Here is an 18,155-nt window from a genome sequence, read left to right as displayed (position 1 = left end):
TAATGAATGAGGGAAAGGAAGCGGCTTGGGTTATTGAGTTCTATGGTTTTCACTTCCCTGGACAATGAATAAAACATTGTGATGGAAATTGCTCTGAGACCCTGTCTGGTGCCTCCTGCAAGATGCTGGAAGGTGTATCCTAGCAGGGGGTTGGATTTTCTTAGTATGATGAGTATAATTTCCCATACAAAATTGTTAGGGATTAATAAAAATGTCAGACTTGAGAATTGAGCTCATTAAGTAAAAATGATGCCTTCATGAGAAGTTAAATTTTATTATTACAAATATAATTACAGGTAAAACAAACCATTCTTGATACATGACAAACATACATCTGTATACAGCACGTAAGTAATACATAAATTTATTCCATATCTAGACATCATTTTTAAACTTTTTAAAGTTTAAAGGTTAATATGTTAGGATATTAAAATCAGAATAGAGTATGCTGGAATCATAAGTTCTGTTCCTTATGACAAGATATTCAATGCCAAGACACTTTTTTCTTGTTTATAGTAGTGATATGCAGTATGTTACATTCTTATGATTTATAGTAGGTAATACATTTATTTTTATTTTTACATTTACTTTTAAATGCTATTTACAACATGGACTCTTGAATGACATACAAATGTGAAAATGAAAAGGATGTTTTCCAGACTCAAAATGTTGATGTCCTTATGTTGCTTACTTAAAAACTGATCTTCAAGTGGGCAACCAAGTGCATTAGACAGATTCAAGGATAGTGTCACAACATTGCTGATTTCCCAGTCATCCTGAATTTAATGCCATTTAAAACATGCTACTTAGATTTTTTTCTACACTCCCTATAATCCCAGTTATTGAAGTTTGAAACCACATAAAAGCATTTGCGAAGATCCTGAATTGTACTTCTCGTTAAAGGAAAAGAAATGGTTCAGTGAGTCATGTCCCTAGATTTACGAGAGAAGGCAGAGGGCATCGTCACTTTGAAAGTAAAAACTCAGCACTTCATGTGAATTTGGATCCCGCTGAGAGAGGATTCCTCAGTTCTACAGGCTTGTGTTCCTCTGAGCATCCCGAGGGCAGTAAGAACACAAGCCTTCTCATCTTCTAAACAAAAATCATTATCAAAAAAATTCACTATGCAGCTAGGTAGAACAAGCGTGTGGGGCTGTAGTCAGCTTCCTTGGGAACCCCCAGAGGCCGGCAGAGGGCGTTTTCTCTTGACTCAGTAAAACAATCTGAAGTTTGTCACAAATGCACAGAAAAACAAAGTCAATGACTGACAGGAAGAACTGCTGTTTGCACCGCTCATGTTATAGTTTGCTTGTAATTTATATGTTTTTTTTTTTTTCAAGATTATTTGGAAAGACAGAGATGAGAAGTGATCGGCTGGTTCACTTCCCAGGTGGCTGCAACAGCCAGGACTGGCCAAAAGTCAGGCCAAAGCCAGGAACCAGGAGCTTCATCTGGGGCTCTCATGGCTGCAGGGGCCCAGGCACTTGGGGCATCTTCCACTGCCTTTCCCAGGTGCATTAGCAGGGAGCTGGATAGAGAGTGGAGCAGCCAGGACTCAAACCAGTGCCCTTATAGGATGCTGGCATCATAGGTAGCAGCTTAATTTGCTACGCCACAACACTGGCCCCAGATTTATATACTGTTTCTTAACACTCTTTAAAAACTCCAGAATTTTCATCTAGAAGGAAAAACAATCTACAGGCTCTCGGCAAATACCTATGAACAAAGACAAGTGCTGATGGGGGCCAATCCACCAGACACAACGTTGTACCTTGAAGGTAGTACATCTATTTTTAAAGCTCACGTAATTTCTCATACACTCATGATTTATTTGCATATTGACATAAAAGCTGGCATCATCATCCATCTATTGTCAATCAGATGAAAATACGTATCAAGCACCCACAGGATGCACAAGTCCATCTCCAAAATGGTGTAGTGGTGCTAGCCTGTCCTAAAACTAGTATTCCATTTTTTTTTTTTTTTAAAGAAGCTACAATCCATTGAAAGAATTATATAATTTTTTCTGGGAAGAGAAGTTGCTTGATACTGTAACAAACTCCTGAGAAGCCACAAAACCACCTCTGAAGTTTTTTAAGCAACACTTTCCTAAAGTCTAGAGCTCAAGGGGCTGGTGAAACACTGAAATGCTGCAACTAGAACACAGCAGGGCCTCGGTGAAGACATTCCTCAGATTTTCCTATTAAGTTCAAATGTCAAAGTACAAAAGGAGAAAGAATCTGGAATGTTTCAGATGATCTTCGATAGTAATCCTACGAGCGATGATAACAACTGCAATTTCAAACGCTGGAGCGTGACTGAACGACTTCATGACACAGCTAAAACACGATCAAAAACTCTGGGCAGGAGCTTCTTTCATGAATTCTTCAAGGACAGCTACCACATTTTTGGCTTCGGGCATTTCTTCATGTTCCACTTTGACAATCTTCAGAAGGATGTCTCCACTACCGCAGTTCTTTAGGAACATGTAACATTTAAACAAAGCATAATGATTCATTTCTGCCTGCCGAATAAACCTCTTCAAATTGTTTGTGTCTTGTATGGCCTAGAAGAAGATTATGCAGTTAAATATGTGTTTAGTGAGATAATGAGGAAGCCTGAAAAACCTCCTATCCAGCTGAGAACTTAACATATGCTGCTGAGATGTTTGCTTTTATTTAAAATGTTCCCATTGTTTTTATTGCTAACATGCTTTGTCCTTGGTACAATACAATCCATTATGTAAAGTAAACATACTTTTAAAATCACCTAAACAAAGTGACAACACTCCCTCTGCCCTATCAGAATTCTGAACTCTTAGGCAATGAACCCTTTTTTTGTGCTTTGCCACTAAGATAAGTCATAAGTTGTAAGATGAGCAGGCAGTCAACCCAATTTATTGGAAATGAAATTGCACGTATGCAGAAGCTACTGAAATATGAAAGGGAATGCCTGCTGCTGCCCCCAGTGCTGAGGACGTCCTATTTAACAGGCATTACAGCTGTCAGCAGACTGTTTCTCTGCCGCTGGCACCAACTAAGATTCAGACAAACCCTGCATGGGACACTTGGCCCACAGCCGATCATTTACCTTTAGTTTAAAGTTCTCCAGCACTTGTCGGAAGAGAAAAGGATTACCCCCTTCAGCGCCGTTTAAAAAAGCCTGCATCCACTCTTCACAAAACCGATTGCTTCCTACAAAATATTTTAGAGAAGTTAAACAAGAAATCCTACAAAGCTCAAGATGGTACTTCTTTATGGAGACCCTCACAATGAATTATTTAGGGTTTCTGCAAAGGCCTAAAAAGTAGTGTGCTCACACATGGCGAAGACCCAGCAGAGTAGCTGAAGCCCCTGTGCGCCCCTTCCTCATCACGTGTTCCTCCTTTCCTATCAGAAAGAATCTTCATTCTCACATATTTCTTTTTTTTTTTTTTTGACAGGCAGAGTGGACAGTGAGAGAGAGAGACAGAGAGAAAGGTCTTCCTTTGCCGTTGGTTCACCCTCCAATGGCCGCCGCGGTCGGTGCGCTGCGGCCAGCGCACCGCGCTGATCCGATGGCAGGAGCCAGGAGCCAGGTGCTTTTCCTGGTCTCCCATGGGGTGCAGGGCCCAAGCACATGGGCCATCCTCCACTGCACTCCCTGGCCATAGCAGAGAGCTGGCCTGGAAGAGGGGCAACCGGGACAGAATCCGGCGCCCCGACCGGGACTAGAACCCGGTGTGCCGGCGCCATTCTCACATATTTCTTTAAACTTGTGCCACATCCCATTGTATCTCTCAGTCCCATATATGTTATTTTGCTTTTCTTTAACGGCTGTCTCCCTAAGTTGTATGTCTGAAAGCCAACACAATACATGTAGCTTTAGTTCACTCCCACCACCTGAAGATGGCAGTTTATCAATCTCCTATTGATAAACATTTGTTTTCAGCTCTTTCCTGTTTCAAATAATACCTTCATGAACATCCTCATGTCTGTCTCCTTGTGCACATGCTTAAGAGGTTCTATATATACCTTGGAGTGGGACTGCTAGGCCTGAGGAGAGTTCTGAGTTTGCAGACTCGCTGTTGTTTTCAGCAAGTTTGGGATGGCCGTGTAGAACTGCACAAGGCAGGAAGGCTATGTTTCTAGCGTTTGTCCTCCGTGCAAAGGTGGTCCTGGGATTCGCGAGGGCTCGTGAGGCTGCGTCAGAGCCTGTGGCTCACCTGCATTACGGAATCGTGGCTGGGAGCCGCTGCAATCGATGACCACACACCTGTGCTGCTCCTCCGTCATGGCCATGCACAGAGATGTCATGGTGCCTTCGTGAATAAGTCCCTGAAGACTGGCCACACTCAGAAACCTGCCACACACACAATACTGCAGGATGGGAAGGAGACACAAATGCACTCTGCACGAGGAACTGACGACCGGAAAGCTCAGTAGGAGATGGCAGAGGTTCCCCTCTGCACACACATTACCTGTTAATGTCTCTCTTCGTTTTCTCATCTGAGTCCTTGACTTCCACAGGCGTGTAACTCAAAGCCTGGGAGAGAGAGAGAAGAGCCTGCCTGACACATGTTCTCATTTTCCTTATGGAGCAGCCACTCCTGACGAAATGTTACCTTCCCAAATTACTATCACACTACACAGTGATTGACAGGCCTCGCCTCATGCTCTCCACAGCTGCCTTCAGAGGCTGCTCACTAACTTTTTTTTTTAAATTAAAGTTACTTAGGAATTGTTTTTCTTTCAAAATGTCTTGGAAATAACAACTCTCCAGATCACTTCACAAAGTAATTATTTAAAAGTGTGTTATGCTGGAGCGGGCATTTGGCATAGCAGTTAAGTTTCCACTTGGGATGCCCGCATCCTATACCGGATTCCCTGAGGTTGAGTCCTGGCTCTGTTTGCAATCCAGCTTCCTGCTAATGTGCAACATGGCAGGCAGTAGGGTGATAGCTCAAGTAGTTGGGTCTCTGCCACCCAAGAAGGAGTCCTGGATTGAGTTCTGGGCTCCTGGCATGAGCCTGGCTCAGCCCTAGCTGCTGTGGGTATTTGGGAACTGAACCAGCAGATGGAAGATATATGTCTGCCTGCCTCTCAAATAATAAAAAATAATTTTTAAAAATCCTGTTAGGAAGACTCAGCCAGTATTTGTAATTCAAGTCTCACTTGGTAATATAACTTTCAGGTTCTGAGTAAATAAAATATCTATTTTTTTTTAAAGATTTATTTATTTAATTGAAAGGCAGAGTTACAGAAAGAGAATGAGAGACAGAAAAGTCTTCCATCCACTGGTTCACTCCCCAAATGGCTGAAATGGTCAGGACAGGGCCAGGCTGAAGCAAGGAGTCATGGGCTGCTTCTGGGTCTCCCACGTGGGTGCAGTGGCCCAAATACTTGGGCTGTCTTCCACTGCTTTCCCAGGTGCATTAGCAGGGAGCTGGATTGGAAGTAGAGCAGCCGGGACTCGAACCAGTACACATATGGGATGCTGGCACTGCAGGTCGTGGCTTTAACCCACTGAGCCACATGCTGGCCCCAGAAGTAGTCTATTTTGATAGCATAGCTAGAATGAATATTCACGGGTGGGAAGAGGGGTGTGCAAGGTTCAGAGAAAATGAATATACCTCTGAACTCTAAGTAATACAAACTTGGGGCCAGCATTGTATAGTAGCGGGTAAAACCACTGCCTGAGATACCATGATCCTGTGTGGGCACTGGTTCATGTCCTGCCTACTCCACTTCTGATCCAGTTCCCTGCTAATCGCCTGGGAAAATCAGTGGAAGACGGTCCAAGTGCCTGGGCCCCTGCCACTCATGTGGGAGACCTGGATGAAGTTCCTAGCTCCTGGTTTTGGCCTGGTTCAGCCCTGGCCGTTGTGGCCACTTAGTAAACCAGTAGATGGATGATCCATCTCGCTCTGCTGACTCCCAGCTCCCTAATAAAGTGCCTGGGAAGGCAACAGAAGATGGTCCAAATACCTAGGCCTCTGCCACCCATGTAGGAAACATGGATGGAGTTCTAGGCACCTGGCTTCTGCCTGGCCCAGCCACACTGCTGGGGCCATTTGGGGAGTGAAACAGCAGATGGAAGACCTCTTTCTCTCTCTGTCACTCCGCTTTCCAAATAAATAATAGAAACGCTACCAAAGCAACTCTGGCTTCAGGAAGTGCTCTTGTTTGGACAACACTCACCGCATGCAGCAGAAAGGTAAGCTGCTCCTGGAAGAGAAGAACGACCCTTTGGATGGGGCACACCACATCCTCAAACCAGCTGCTCAGATAGGACTTGATGCTCTTCTCCAGGCCCATTTCCTAGGTGAGGAGATGACATCTGCCTGAATAGAAGCTGGTGAACATAGCAATTTACTCACCATACAATTGGCTGTGAAAGAACTGGGATAGACATCTCCTTTTTATTTATTTTTATTTTTTTAAAAAGATTTATTGATTTGAAAGTCAGAGTTGCACAGAGAAGGAGAGGCAGAGAGAGGGAGAGAGGGCTTCCATCCACTGATTCACTCCACAGTTGGCTGCAACGGCTGGAGCTGCACTGATCTGGAGCCAGGAGCTTCCTCTGGGTCTCCAGCATGGGTGCAGGGGCCAAGGACTTAGGCCATCTTCTGCTGCTTTCCCAGGCCATAGCAGAGAGCTGGGTCATAAATGGGCAGCTGGGACTCGAACCGGTGCCCATATGGGATGCCGGCACTGCAGGCACCGGCTTTACCCTCTACACCACAGCAGTGGCCCCAACATCTCCTTTTTATAACCTAACGCTACCAGTGAGGGCTAGCATTATGGTGTAGCAGGTAAAGCCACTGCCTACACCGCCGGCATCCCATATGGGTGCCGGTTCATGTCCTAGCTGCTTCACTTCCTATCTAGCTCCCTGCTAATGCACCTGGGAAAATCCGTGGAGGATGGCCCAAGTGTTTGGGGCCCTGCCACTCACGTGGGAGAGCCAGATGAGGCTCCTGGCTTTGGCCTGGCCATTGTGGCCATCTGGGGAGTGAGCAAGCAGATGAAAGATGTCTCTAACTCTGACTTTCGAATAAATAAATTTTTCAAAAAAAAAAAAGGAATTATATTTATTGGGCAGGATAGGGATTAACCCTGCACTAAATTTCTTTAAATCCACAGAGAATTCATTACATAAAATGAAAAAGACTGAACTAATAGAGTTCTGTGCTCTTTCTTGCTTGGGAAGAGTTGGGCATTTACACGTCTATCTTCCCCACTCATTGTGCACTCATTGGAGATACTCTCCAATAATCCTTATTTCCCGAACACCTGTGTCTGAAACATTAGTGTGAGCTGCTTAAGTGCCCAGTGAATGACTAAAGTAGAGCATTCATTCATATTCAAAATATGAACAGGAAAGGATACAAATAGCAAAGTGCAGGTGTCAGAATGCTACCCTCGGCACCTCTGGCTTCTCTCTGGGGCCTAGTGTCACACAGGAAGAGCTCCCCCAGACTCACGCGCCTGGCTCCTTCCTTCACTAACCTCGCCTCCTACGGTGTCGAGTAAGTACATGACAAGTAAAAAGAACTGTCACTGCGTGTGACAGGAAGTCAATCTAGGAGTTATGACTTCAACAACTGCTGCATGCTGAACGCATAGTTTTTAAAAGGTTGGGGTAAAGTAGTCAACATAGATATATCTAATTCATAAAGAATCGATTAACGGAACGTTTCTAAAAATCTTTGACATGGAGTCCAAAGACAGCTAGACCCACTGGATAGCATATCTCTGGGTGCCAGAGGCCACACGGACTGTTTGTAAAAGGACTAGAATGTAAATCTTACAGGCCTAGAAATAAGAAAGCACATCCTCTTGCTAACCAGCCATTCCATGAAACAGAGTGAATTTTTTACAGATAGAAAATCTCAGGAGCAGTCCAGGGAAATTTTTGGCACTTAAAGGACCATGTTCCCTGCTTCCCTTAAAAATCACCTGTCTGCTATCCCACAAGGTGGCAAGTTTTCAGAATTTAGGTATTTTTGTGTCTACCTATGTGATTTGCCAGATAGAGCAGTCACAGTATGTTAATCATTTCTTTAAAAACTATTAATCAGTCACCTTACCTCACAGGTCATGTCATTTTTAAGTCCTTGAATGTACTTGTCCAATTCAAGCCTGAAAGTATGTTCTTAAGGAAGCAATAAAGGATGAATAATCAAGATAATGTTTAATCTCTACCAGAAATGTAAAGTCTCTGAAATAATGCAAACTATACATTAAAACAAGCCAAGGATGGGGTAGGCATTTGGCCTCATGGTTAAGAAGCCACTTAAAATGCCTACCTCACATGGGGCCGGCACTGTGGCTCACTTGGCTAATCCTCTGCCTGTGGTGCTGGCATCCCATATGGGTGCCAGGTTCTAATCCCGGTTGCTCCTCTTCCAGTCCAGCTCTCTGCTGTGGCCCGGGAGGGCAGTGGAGGATGGCCCAAGTCCTTGGGCCCTGCACCCCATGGGAGACCAGGAGGAAGCACCTGGCTCCTGGCTTCAGATCGGCCCAGTGCGCTGGCCGTAGCAGCCATTTGGGGAGTGAACCAACGGAAGGAAGACCTTTCTCTCTGTCTCTCTCACTAACTCTACCTGTCAAATAAGTTAAAAAAAAAAAAAAAAAAAATTCTACCTCCCAAACTGCAGTGCCTGGCCTCAAGCCCCAGCACCCCCAATTCCAGTTCCCTGTTATGCATATCCTGAGAGGCAGCAGGTGTTTGAGTCCCTGCCACCCACATGGGAGACCTGGATTGAGGTCCCAGCTCCCAGCTTTGGCTTGGCCCTGTCCCGGCTATTGTAGGCATTTGGAAAGTTAACTAGCAGATGGGAGCATAGCCATATTCTTCCCCTCTCCTCTCCCTTCTCCCCTCTCCCCTCTCTCCTCTCCTCGCTCTTCCTCCCTCCCTCCCTCTCCCTTCCTTCCTTCCTTTCCTTCTTTCCTTCTCTCTCTCCCCATCTCTACCTCTCTCCCTCCCTCCTTCCCTTCCTTTTCCTCTCTCAAATACAATTTTTTTTTTTTTTTAATTTTTTGACAGGCAGAGTGGACAGTGAGAGAGAGAGAGAGACAGAGAGAAAGGTCTTCCTTTTGCCGTTGGTTCACCCTCCAACGGCCGCCGCGGCCGGTGCACTGCGGCCAGCGCACCACGCTGATCCGATGGCAGGAGCCAGGTGCTTCTCCTGGTCTCCCATGGGGTGCAGGGCCCAAGCACTTGGGCCATCCTCCACTGCACTCCCTGGCCACAGCAGAGAGCTGGCCTGGAAGAGGGGCAACCGGGACAGAATCTGGCGCCCCGACCAGGATTAGAACCCGCTGTGCCGGCACCTCAAGGCGGAGGATTAGCCTAGTGAGCCGCGGCGCCGGCCTCAAATACAATTTTAAAAAATAATAATAAAACCCAGCCTAAGTGAAATAACCATATTAAGGTATGACATTCAAGTAAATATACAGGGGTAGAAAATCTTTGTGGAGGTTGGAAGTAATATCCCTCCACTTGCCTTCCCACATTTTTCTATCCTCAAAAACCAAGGAGGGGCTGGCGCTGTGGCGCAGTGGGTTAACACCTTGGCCTGAAGCACCGGCATCACATATGGGTGCCATTTCGAGTCCTGGCTGCTCCACTTCCAATCCAGCTGTCTGCTATGGCCTGGGAAAGCAGTGGAAGATGGCCCAAGTCCTTGGGCCCTTGCACCTGCATGGGAGACCTGGAAGAAGCTCCTGGCTTCGGATCTGCGCAGCTCTGGCCGTTGTGGCCAACTGGGGAGTGAACCATCGGATGGAAGACCTCTCTCTCCCTCTCTCCCTCCCTCTCTCTCTCTCTCCCTCCCTGCCTGCCTGCCTCTTTTCTCTCTATGTAACTATGACTTGCAAATAAATAAATAAATCTTAAAAAAAAAAAAAAAACCTAAGGAAAGGATATAGCTCAAGTCCTTTTTCAGACCCTCCTAAAAAGCAGACCACATACTCTGAAGGACTGTGTTCAGAGTCCAGTGTTGCTGTTTCAGGAAGCAGGTTTTCTTGTTGGAAAAGGCAATAATAGCAACCAACTTGGTACCCTGGGGTTCTAGAAAAAGAAAGCAAAAGGTAAAATGTATATTTTGGTAACTCATGCCTCTAAATTTGAGGACTGCTCTGACCCCTGGTTGTCTTGATCTGGCAACACTGTTGGACTGCCTGCTAATTCAGAGCTTCCCAGAATTCTCAATGATTTACTTGGACAGCACTGGAAAATGAATTTATATCCTGAAGGGCTTTGGTTGAAGCGCCTCCTACCAGGCGTGAAATTTCTTTAAATTCTCCTGTCTTTTGTGAAACTTCAAATCTCACTCTTGTTCATAGTACACTCATGTTTACATTCAAATAAGCATGCTCCCTCCCTCCCCCAAACCTTCACAGACCACTGCCGCCTCAGGCAGATGGGCCGTGTTTATCCTGTGACCTCCTCTTGAGCCCTGCTTCCCACCCCTGAGGGGATCTGTATGCCGACTTCATCTCTGAACCAAAATGCAGCAATTGAAGAACTCCATTGATATAACTGGCCTTGTGACCCGGGGTGCCACTCAACCTTGCTGAGTTTATTTCCCCATCTGAACATGGAAGTAAGAGTGTCTGCTGCACTCCAGCTTGGTTGGGAAAATTGCATCGAAGTTTGGGAAAACACTTCACAAACTTTAAAGTGTCCAGGTTGAGTTCTGTGAAATCACTCTTCTCTTCCAAGTACAAAACGAAAGTTCACTTGGGTGCCAGAGCCTCTGCCACTCCACTGGGTCTGTTCCCCATTTGTGTGGGAGGCCCAGTGCTTGGGCTGCAAGAGAAGCAAGACTGCCAGTGCAGCAAGAGCCGATCTTCTGGAGTTGCTTGTCACTTCTCACACTGAACTCAGAAATACACACTCAGGACACAGCACATTTTCACACGTACCTCAGCTCCACAGATGCAACATTACCCAGCCCTTCAAAGACCGCTCCCTTCGAAAGACGCTTAGCAATGAAACTGCGCAGCTCCGGCTCCACTTCTGATGGCAGATTAGTGTCCACCAAGGAGAGGCTGGACGGAGGAGAGACACACGTTCCTTACCAGCGGACTGGCGCATTCACACCCGTGAGTGAAACAGGACGAACCAAAGCCAGGGGCTCTTTTAAGACCTTGGGAAAGCTGTCTGCCTCCCTGCTGGGAGGGCTCCTAGGATAGTGTATCACCAAGTATGATCCCTCTCATCAGGCAATGTAAAAGAATCGCATCTTTCTCGCTCACTCTCTCCAGCAGTGATTCCCTCGGAACCCCCAATCCACTGCTCCTACCTTTTCCCCAGCCCCTCAAGTTTCTTATCGTCTCACTTCCCTTCTCCTCACTCAGCTTAAATTCTATGGTCAGTCATTATAATGGCACACCTGCACACATCATTTTCTTTCAAGTTACCTGAAGTATAATTTCCAACTAAAAAAATTGTGTGCCGTACACATTCTCCTCCAACTGCTCTGCTGCTTTCATTTCACTACACCTGCTTAGCAAACTTCAGCCTTGTTAGTCCTGCGCTCCACCTGCTTGCACCTGTGTCCAGTGTGGCTGGCTACACCCTGCAAACACGGTACCTGATCTCATTTCCAGCCACTGGTCACCAGCCCCAAGTGCGCACTAACAGCTGCCCAGTATCACTACATTTCCTGGTTCACTCTCTCTTCTACACTCCTACATCACCTCCTCTTTCTCCTCTTTCCTCAAACTTCCGCCTACCTACGACCCATGAAAAAACACACCAGATTAGTATTTCAGGTTTAGATTAGATTATAAACAGAATGAAGAAAGAAAAAGGTCTTCTATCACCAAACTTCACAACAAAAATAGGAACCCATTATTTCTCAAGGTCTTTTGTTTTATATTATGGAAAATTTCAAACACATAAAAAGTAGAGAGAATGGTGTGATGAACCCACATGTACCCACCATCTAGTTTCAAGTTATCAGTTCACAGCCAATCCTGTTTCATCTGTGCACCCATGATGTTCCCCACCCACCTCAGATTATTTTGAAGCCAAGTCTCAGGCATCATTGCATTTCTCACTATGTATCTCTAAAAGATGAGGACTTTAAAAATATACACACGGGGGCAGGTGTTGTGGGTCAAGCCACTGCATGGGATGTCCACGTCCCATGTCAGAATGGCACTTTGCATCCCAGCTACCCCTCGCATCAGAGCCAGCTTCCTGCTAATGCCCCTGGGAAGGCAGCAATGACCCAAGCATTTGGATCCCTGCCACTCAGACGGGAGACTCAGATGGAGTTCCTTGCTCCTGGCCCGCCCCTGGCTGTTGCAGGCATTTGGGGAGTGAACCAGTGGATGGAAAAATCTCTTCCTCTGTGTCTTTCCCTCTCTCTCCATCACTCTGCCTTTCAAGTAAATAAATACTAAGAAAAACGGGAATATACACATATATAACCACAATACTATTATGCTACCTGAAAAATTCCCTAAAATCATCCTTTACCCATTCAGTGAACACAGTATTTTTTGTATTACATCCTGTTTTACATCAAATGTCAGGATGCACTGATGCATCCATTGAATAAGTATGGATTCAATGTCTACGCTGTGCCAGGCACCAAAGCACAAGGCATGGAAACATCAAGGAACAAAAGAGCCAACCCTTGCTGGAGTTTACATTCTAGCGTATGGTACAGGAGCCGCTAAATAGTCAAAGGGCGGCAACATGATATTGAATATTTCACTGGAGTTCCAATTAAGAAATTCAGACTAATTCTCTCTAGCAGATCACCAGGGGCACTGTCAGGGAATGAATGAGTCAGGATGAGGCTCCTCAGGGGAGGACGAATGGGTGGTTTGACTCAGTGAAGCACCGTGGAAATACCATAGCCGCTGACATCGGCTGGCAAAAGCACAAGCACCGGTTATGGTTACGCGATTTTTACCTGAAATCATCACCAGAGGGAGTGTCTGCGTTTGTGCCACCTGGGCTTCCATCATCACTGTCCCCTCGTTGCTGTGCCAATCTGTAAGCCACAGAAGCAATAATAATGCTGTCAATTTCGGGTTCCAAATTAAGGGGCGTATGAGGGCCTCATCCGGGGGAGGGGGCGAGGAGTCAACTAAAAATACTGCAAGGTGGCAGTGCCCTCCTCTGACAGTGCTGTCAAGAGCCCCTCTCTCAGGACATCTAAGGGATGCAGAAAGGTTTAACACCCAGCACTTTGACAAAACTCCTCTTAAAAGAAAAACCAGACTTCACAACGCCAACAGCCCCAGGAACAGTCAGCCAGGAGGAAGGAAAAGCCACAGAAAGGACAGGGGCTGTGTGGCAGAAACGGGGCTTGTGGGGAGATCATGACAGGAAGGCCAGAGGCTGAGCGTGCAGGGCTGGGCACTAAACCAAGAGTAGGGGCGAAAGGCAGGGGCTGAGATGACACGTGGACAGATAGCGGCCACAGGGCTTGAGGCCGGGGGGCCCTTCAGGCCAGAGCCCTAGGCTGGGAGAGGAGAAGGTGCAGCGTGGGCGCTGCCAGGCCGCCGGGCCAGGGGTGGGGTGCCGGGCTGGGGGGCAGGACCCGGGCGGGGCCGCAGGGGCGGCCAGGGAGGCCGGGCCGGGCGCCCGCACCTGCTTCCGCGGTAGCTGTAGAGACAGTAGTGGCTGCTGGGCGGCGGCTCGAGTCTCCGCTCCTCTGCAGGGCCGCCCTCCTCGCTGCTCTCCAGCTCCTTTTCGTCCCCATCCAGCGATTCCTGCAACGAAGGGAGCATCTCGCCGGCCTCAGAGCGGCCCTGTGTCCCCGTCAAACCGTTCCCCAGCTGCCGTACAGTCCTCGGTGGCTGGGCTCGGCCCGCCCCCGGCACTCGCACACCTGCGTTCCGCTGCCTTCCGGGGTCCTCGGCCAAGAAGCTGGCGCGGAAAGCAAGCTTTTCTCCTTGCAGGGGCCGGTGGGCGCTCTTGAGTTCGCCCTTACGGAAAAGCTTTTACCATTTGTTTTTAACTCATTTTTCTCTAACGGCTATCGTTTGAGACTTCTGGAAGACTTCCTTTATGATAAAGGAGCTAGCCCCTGGGAAAGAGTGAGGCCGGCTCTCTTGTCTGCTCTGGGGCGCGCGCGAACACGCACAGTTCGATCAAAGGTTTGAGAATTAAACCAACAACAAGTGAAAGACTAGGAGAGCCATAGAAACTCTTGAGGAAGGTCTTTCTAAACTAAACACTAAGGAGCCATACGAGAAAACATTTAATAACTATGACCACATAAAAACTAAACATAAATAATTATGACCATAAATAACTAAACAACACAGATGACAGAGAAAATATACTCGAGATGGAGAGCATTCAGTCATCAATAGGCAGCAACAGCAACAAAAATGTAGTATACAGAAAAAGAAAAGTGAGGAATACATAGTGCTTACTAAAAATTTAAAAATGATGAAACACTGTTAATGTTTCCTTTTACCCGGCAAATAAGCAAAGACTTAAAAGTTTGATCCCGGCAAATAAGCAAAGACTTAAAAGTTTGATAATACCCTGTGTTGGGGCATGTGGGGAAGCAAGCACTCTCATAAATGGTTGATAGAAACAAAATTAATACACGTTTTGGAAAGAAAATCAAGAATATTAGTATTTCAAATGAACACACATTTTGACTTTTGTTAGAACACCTGGAACATCATCAGATAGGTGCATTCACATAAACTTGAAAATACATGAGTCCAAAGATATTCCTCCCAGCATCATTTGTAATTCAAGACTAAATACAATCTGAATGTTGGTTAATAAGAGATTTATTAAGTAAATCATGGCATTTACAAAAAATCCACATCCTAACTGTAAAATCCAAGAATATGTTACTTGGCATGCAATGGGGGACTTTACAGGTGCGTTACATCAAAAGTGGTGAGTCTGGAACACCATCCTGGATTATCCAAGTGGACCCAATGTATCCATTCACAGGGGTTCTTGTGAGAGTGAGGAAGGAGACCAGAGAGGAGAAGATATCATAATGAAGGCCAAGGTGACCAGAGCTGGCTCTGTGGCAAAATGCATTAAGGCAGTGCTGGCATCCTATATGGTCTTGGGTTTGAGTCTTGACTGCTTCACTTCTAGTCCAGCTGTCCGCTAAGCAGCAGAAGATGGCCCAAAGTGCTTGAGCCCCTGCACTGATGTGAGAGACCCAGCTGAAGCCTGACCCCTGCGGCCATTTGGGGAGTGAACCAGCAAGCAGATATCTTTCTGCCTCTCCTGTCTGCCTTTCAAATAAACAAGTAAACCTTAAAAAAGGAGCAAGCAAGCCGAGATGAGATGAGAGGTTTGGAGTAATGTGGGACCATGAACCAAGGAAAGCGGGCAGTCTTTGGAAGCTAGAGAAGGTGATAAACGGATTCTTCCCTGGAATCTTCAGGAGCATCTTAGACTTCTGGCCTCCAGAACAGTAAGCTAACTTTTACAATCAATTGTGTTGTTTCAAACCATACAATAGAATGTTACTCAGTAATGATAACAATAAAAGAACTAACATGCAACAAGAATGAATCTGTAAATAATTATGCTGAGTAAAATAAGTCAGTTCAAAAAAGAGTGTGTGTACTGTGATTCCATCTATAGGGCACATGGAACCCTAGAAAATGAAACATAATCTACAGTGACAGAATGAAGAGAGGTTGCTGGGGGAAGGAGCACGGAGGAGCAAGAGGGAGCAGTTATGAAGGGGTACTGGGAAACTATTGCACCAGATGGGTACAACCACTACCTTGATGGTGATCATGGTTTCATGAGTATACACAAATGTCAGCACATCACATTGTGTACTCTGAATATGTGCAGCTCACTGTATGTCAGTTATACCTCAATAAAACTGTAAAAAAAAAAAAAGGTACTAAAAGGTATATACTCAAGTAATACACTGTTCCTTGCTTCCTCATTTCTGAGTACAGCTTCTCAGAAGCAATTAATTCTTTTGTCTGTTTATGCCTACATTTACCTCCATTATTTCTACAGAATATGCTTATACTGCTATTTTTTAAAAAGATTTATTTGAAAGTCAGAGTTGAGAGAAGGAGACAGAGAAAGATATTTTCCATCTTCTGATTCACTCCCTATGTGGCTGCAATGGCCGGGGCTCCCAGGCTGCCACTTGTGTTATTGGCCTCCCATATCAAAGTGCTGGTTGGAGTCCTGACTGCTCTGCTTCAGATCCAGCTCCCTGCTGATGCACCTGGGAAAGCAGCAGCAGATGGGCTCCTTATATCCTCATGGGAGATGTGGATGGAGTCAGACCTGGCTGTTGCAGCCATATGGGGAGTGAACCAGCGGATGGAAGATCTCTGTTTCTCTGTCAGTCTGATTAATTCATGAGGGCAGGGCCTTCTGAAGGGGAATAGTGATTTCATAAAAGGGCAACAGGGAACTAACTGCCCTCCTGTGCTTTCACCTTCTACCACACAAAGACACAGGAGGAAGGCCCTCACTAGACACCAAATGCCAGCACCTTGAACTTGGACATACAAACCTGCAAAACTCTTTAAGATTTATTATTTGAATACCAGAGTTACAGAGAGAATGGGAGAGAGGGATCTTCCATCCACTGGTTCACTCCCCTGATGGCTGCAATGGCCGGGGCAGGGCTAGGCTGAAGCCAGAATCCAGGCGCTTCTTCCTGGTCTCCCATGTAGATAGCAGGAAACACGTGGACCATCCTCCACTGCCTTCCCAGGTGCATTAGCAGAAAGGTGGATCAGAAGCACGGCAGTGGAGATGGGAACCAGCACCTGGTGTCGTAGGTGGTGGTTTTACCTGTTATGCCACAATGTGGGTTCCCCAACCAGAACTCTGCGAAACACTGTTTCTTTGGTAAGGATTTACTTATTTATTTGAAAGTCAGAGTTATAGAGAGGGAAAGAGAAAACAGGAGAAGTAGGTATGTCTTCCATCCACTTGTTCACTCTGCAAATGACCACAGTAGACAGGTCTGGGCCAGGCTGAATCAGGAATTCCTTTTGGGTCTTCCACGTGACTGCAAAGGCCCAAGCACTTGGGCCATGTTTGCTGTTTCCCAGGTGCATCAGCCGGGATCAGAAGTAGAGCAGCTGGGACTCAAACTGGTGCCCATATGTGATATCGGGGTTGCAGGTGGCAGCTTAACCCACTGTGTTACAACTCTGGCCCTATATATTTATCTTGTATCATGAATCCTGTTGAATTCCATTAGCTATAATATTTTTTTACTACAGCTCCCTTAGTACTTTGCACATTTCATATATCTCATATATTAGTATGTGTTTGCTACAGTTGCCCTAACAAAGTATCAGACTGAGGGGCTTAAGCAACAGGAATTTATTATCTCTCACTTCTAGATGCTAGAAGTACAACTGATGTCAGTGGGGTTGGTTCCTCCAGAGGGTTCAGAGGGTTGTGGGGGAAGGATCTGTTCCAGGCCTTTCTCCTTGGCTTACAGAAAGCTGTCTTCCTGTGTGCCTCTATGCACTAATTCTCTCTCTCTCTCTCTTTTTTAAACATTTATTTATTTGAAAGGCAGAGTTAGAGACAGAGAGAGAAAGAGATCTCAATGCTGGCCCCACAAATTCCCTCTTTTATAAGGACACCAGTTTGGTTAGGGCTCATGGTCATTTTAGCTGTTTATCGCTGAAAAGAACTTCTCTGCAAAGAAGCTCACTTTTTTTTTTTTTTATGATTTATTCAATAGACAGACAGAGAGAGAGAGATCTTCCATTTGCTCTAGTTCATCCCGCAAATGGCCAAAACAGCCAGGTCTAGGCCAGGCTGAAGCCAGGAACCTAGAATTCCATCTGGGTATCCCACGGAGCTACAGGAGCCCAGGCACTTGGGCCATCCTTTGCTTCTTTCCCAGGCACACTAATTAGCAGGTAGCCAGCACTCAGGGTGCTGGCCTCACAGGTGGTGGCTTAACCCTCTGTCTACAGTGCTGGACCCCCTTTATTTCCTTTTCAATCTGGATTCTTTTTTCTTGCCCCATTGTTCTGAACAAATCTTCAGCACAAGCACTGAGTAGAAGTGAATGAAGATCTTTTTCTCCACTGGCTCACTTTTTTGGTTTTTGGCTTTGGCAGGATGCTTGGTACTATGTAGAATTCCCTTGTATAGTTGTTCATGTTTGGAAGAATTTATAACTTCCTGTACCACTACCCTACTTCAGA

The 18,155-nt window shown here is 46.0% G+C and overlaps 1 protein-coding gene across 2 annotated transcripts; it reads right to left on the bottom strand.

The window, feature by feature from the left end:
- Positions 1–254: 254 nt before the first annotated feature.
- Positions 255–13,869, bottom strand: C17H17orf75 (chromosome 17 C17orf75 homolog). 2 transcript variants are annotated; one of them, XM_051824658.3, is made up of 10 exons: positions 13,603–13,869; positions 12,920–13,000; positions 10,914–11,039; positions 9,913–10,056; positions 8,072–8,129; positions 6,180–6,299; positions 4,460–4,524; positions 4,205–4,341; positions 3,091–3,194; positions 255–2,566 (listed from the first exon to the last, which is right to left on the bottom strand). In XM_051824658.3, exons 1-10 carry the CDS (start codon positions 13,740–13,742, stop codon positions 2,351–2,353), a joined length of 1,191 nt encoding a protein of 396 aa, XP_051680618.3. In that variant the 5' UTR covers positions 13,743–13,869; the 3' UTR covers positions 255–2,350. The 2 variants fall into 2 exon arrangements, with proteins under 2 accessions (XP_051680618.3, XP_051680619.3); XM_051824659.3 differs by lacking the exon at positions 6,180–6,299 and having other exon boundaries at positions 13,603–13,839.
- Positions 13,870–18,155: the final 4,286 nt, after the last annotated feature.

Source organism: Oryctolagus cuniculus, chromosome 17 (assembly GCF_051225735.1).
Source record: "Oryctolagus cuniculus isolate XC-2025 breed Fujian yellow rabbit chromosome 17, ASM5122573v1, whole genome shotgun sequence".
Lineage (NCBI taxonomy): Eukaryota > Metazoa > Chordata > Mammalia > Lagomorpha > Leporidae > Oryctolagus > Oryctolagus cuniculus.
This window is presented reverse-complemented; position numbering and strand designations above follow the sequence as displayed.

What these genes read in the sequence shown, in the direction of transcription:
- C17H17orf75 (XM_051824658.3), bottom strand. Translation starts at nt 13,742, where the DNA reads ATGCTCCCTTCGTTGCAGGAATCGCTGGATGGGGACGAAAAGGAGCTG. An exon ending in ACGAAGAGAGACATTAACAG is followed by an intron (nt 4,342 to 4,459) that starts GTAATGTGTGTG and finishes TGTGTGTGGCAG; the next exon opens with GTTTCTGAGTGTGGCCAGTC. An exon ending in GCCACGATTCCGTAATGCAG is followed by an intron (nt 3,195 to 4,204) that starts GTGAGCCACAGG and finishes AATATTTTGTAG; the next exon opens with GAAGCAATCGGTTTTGTGAA.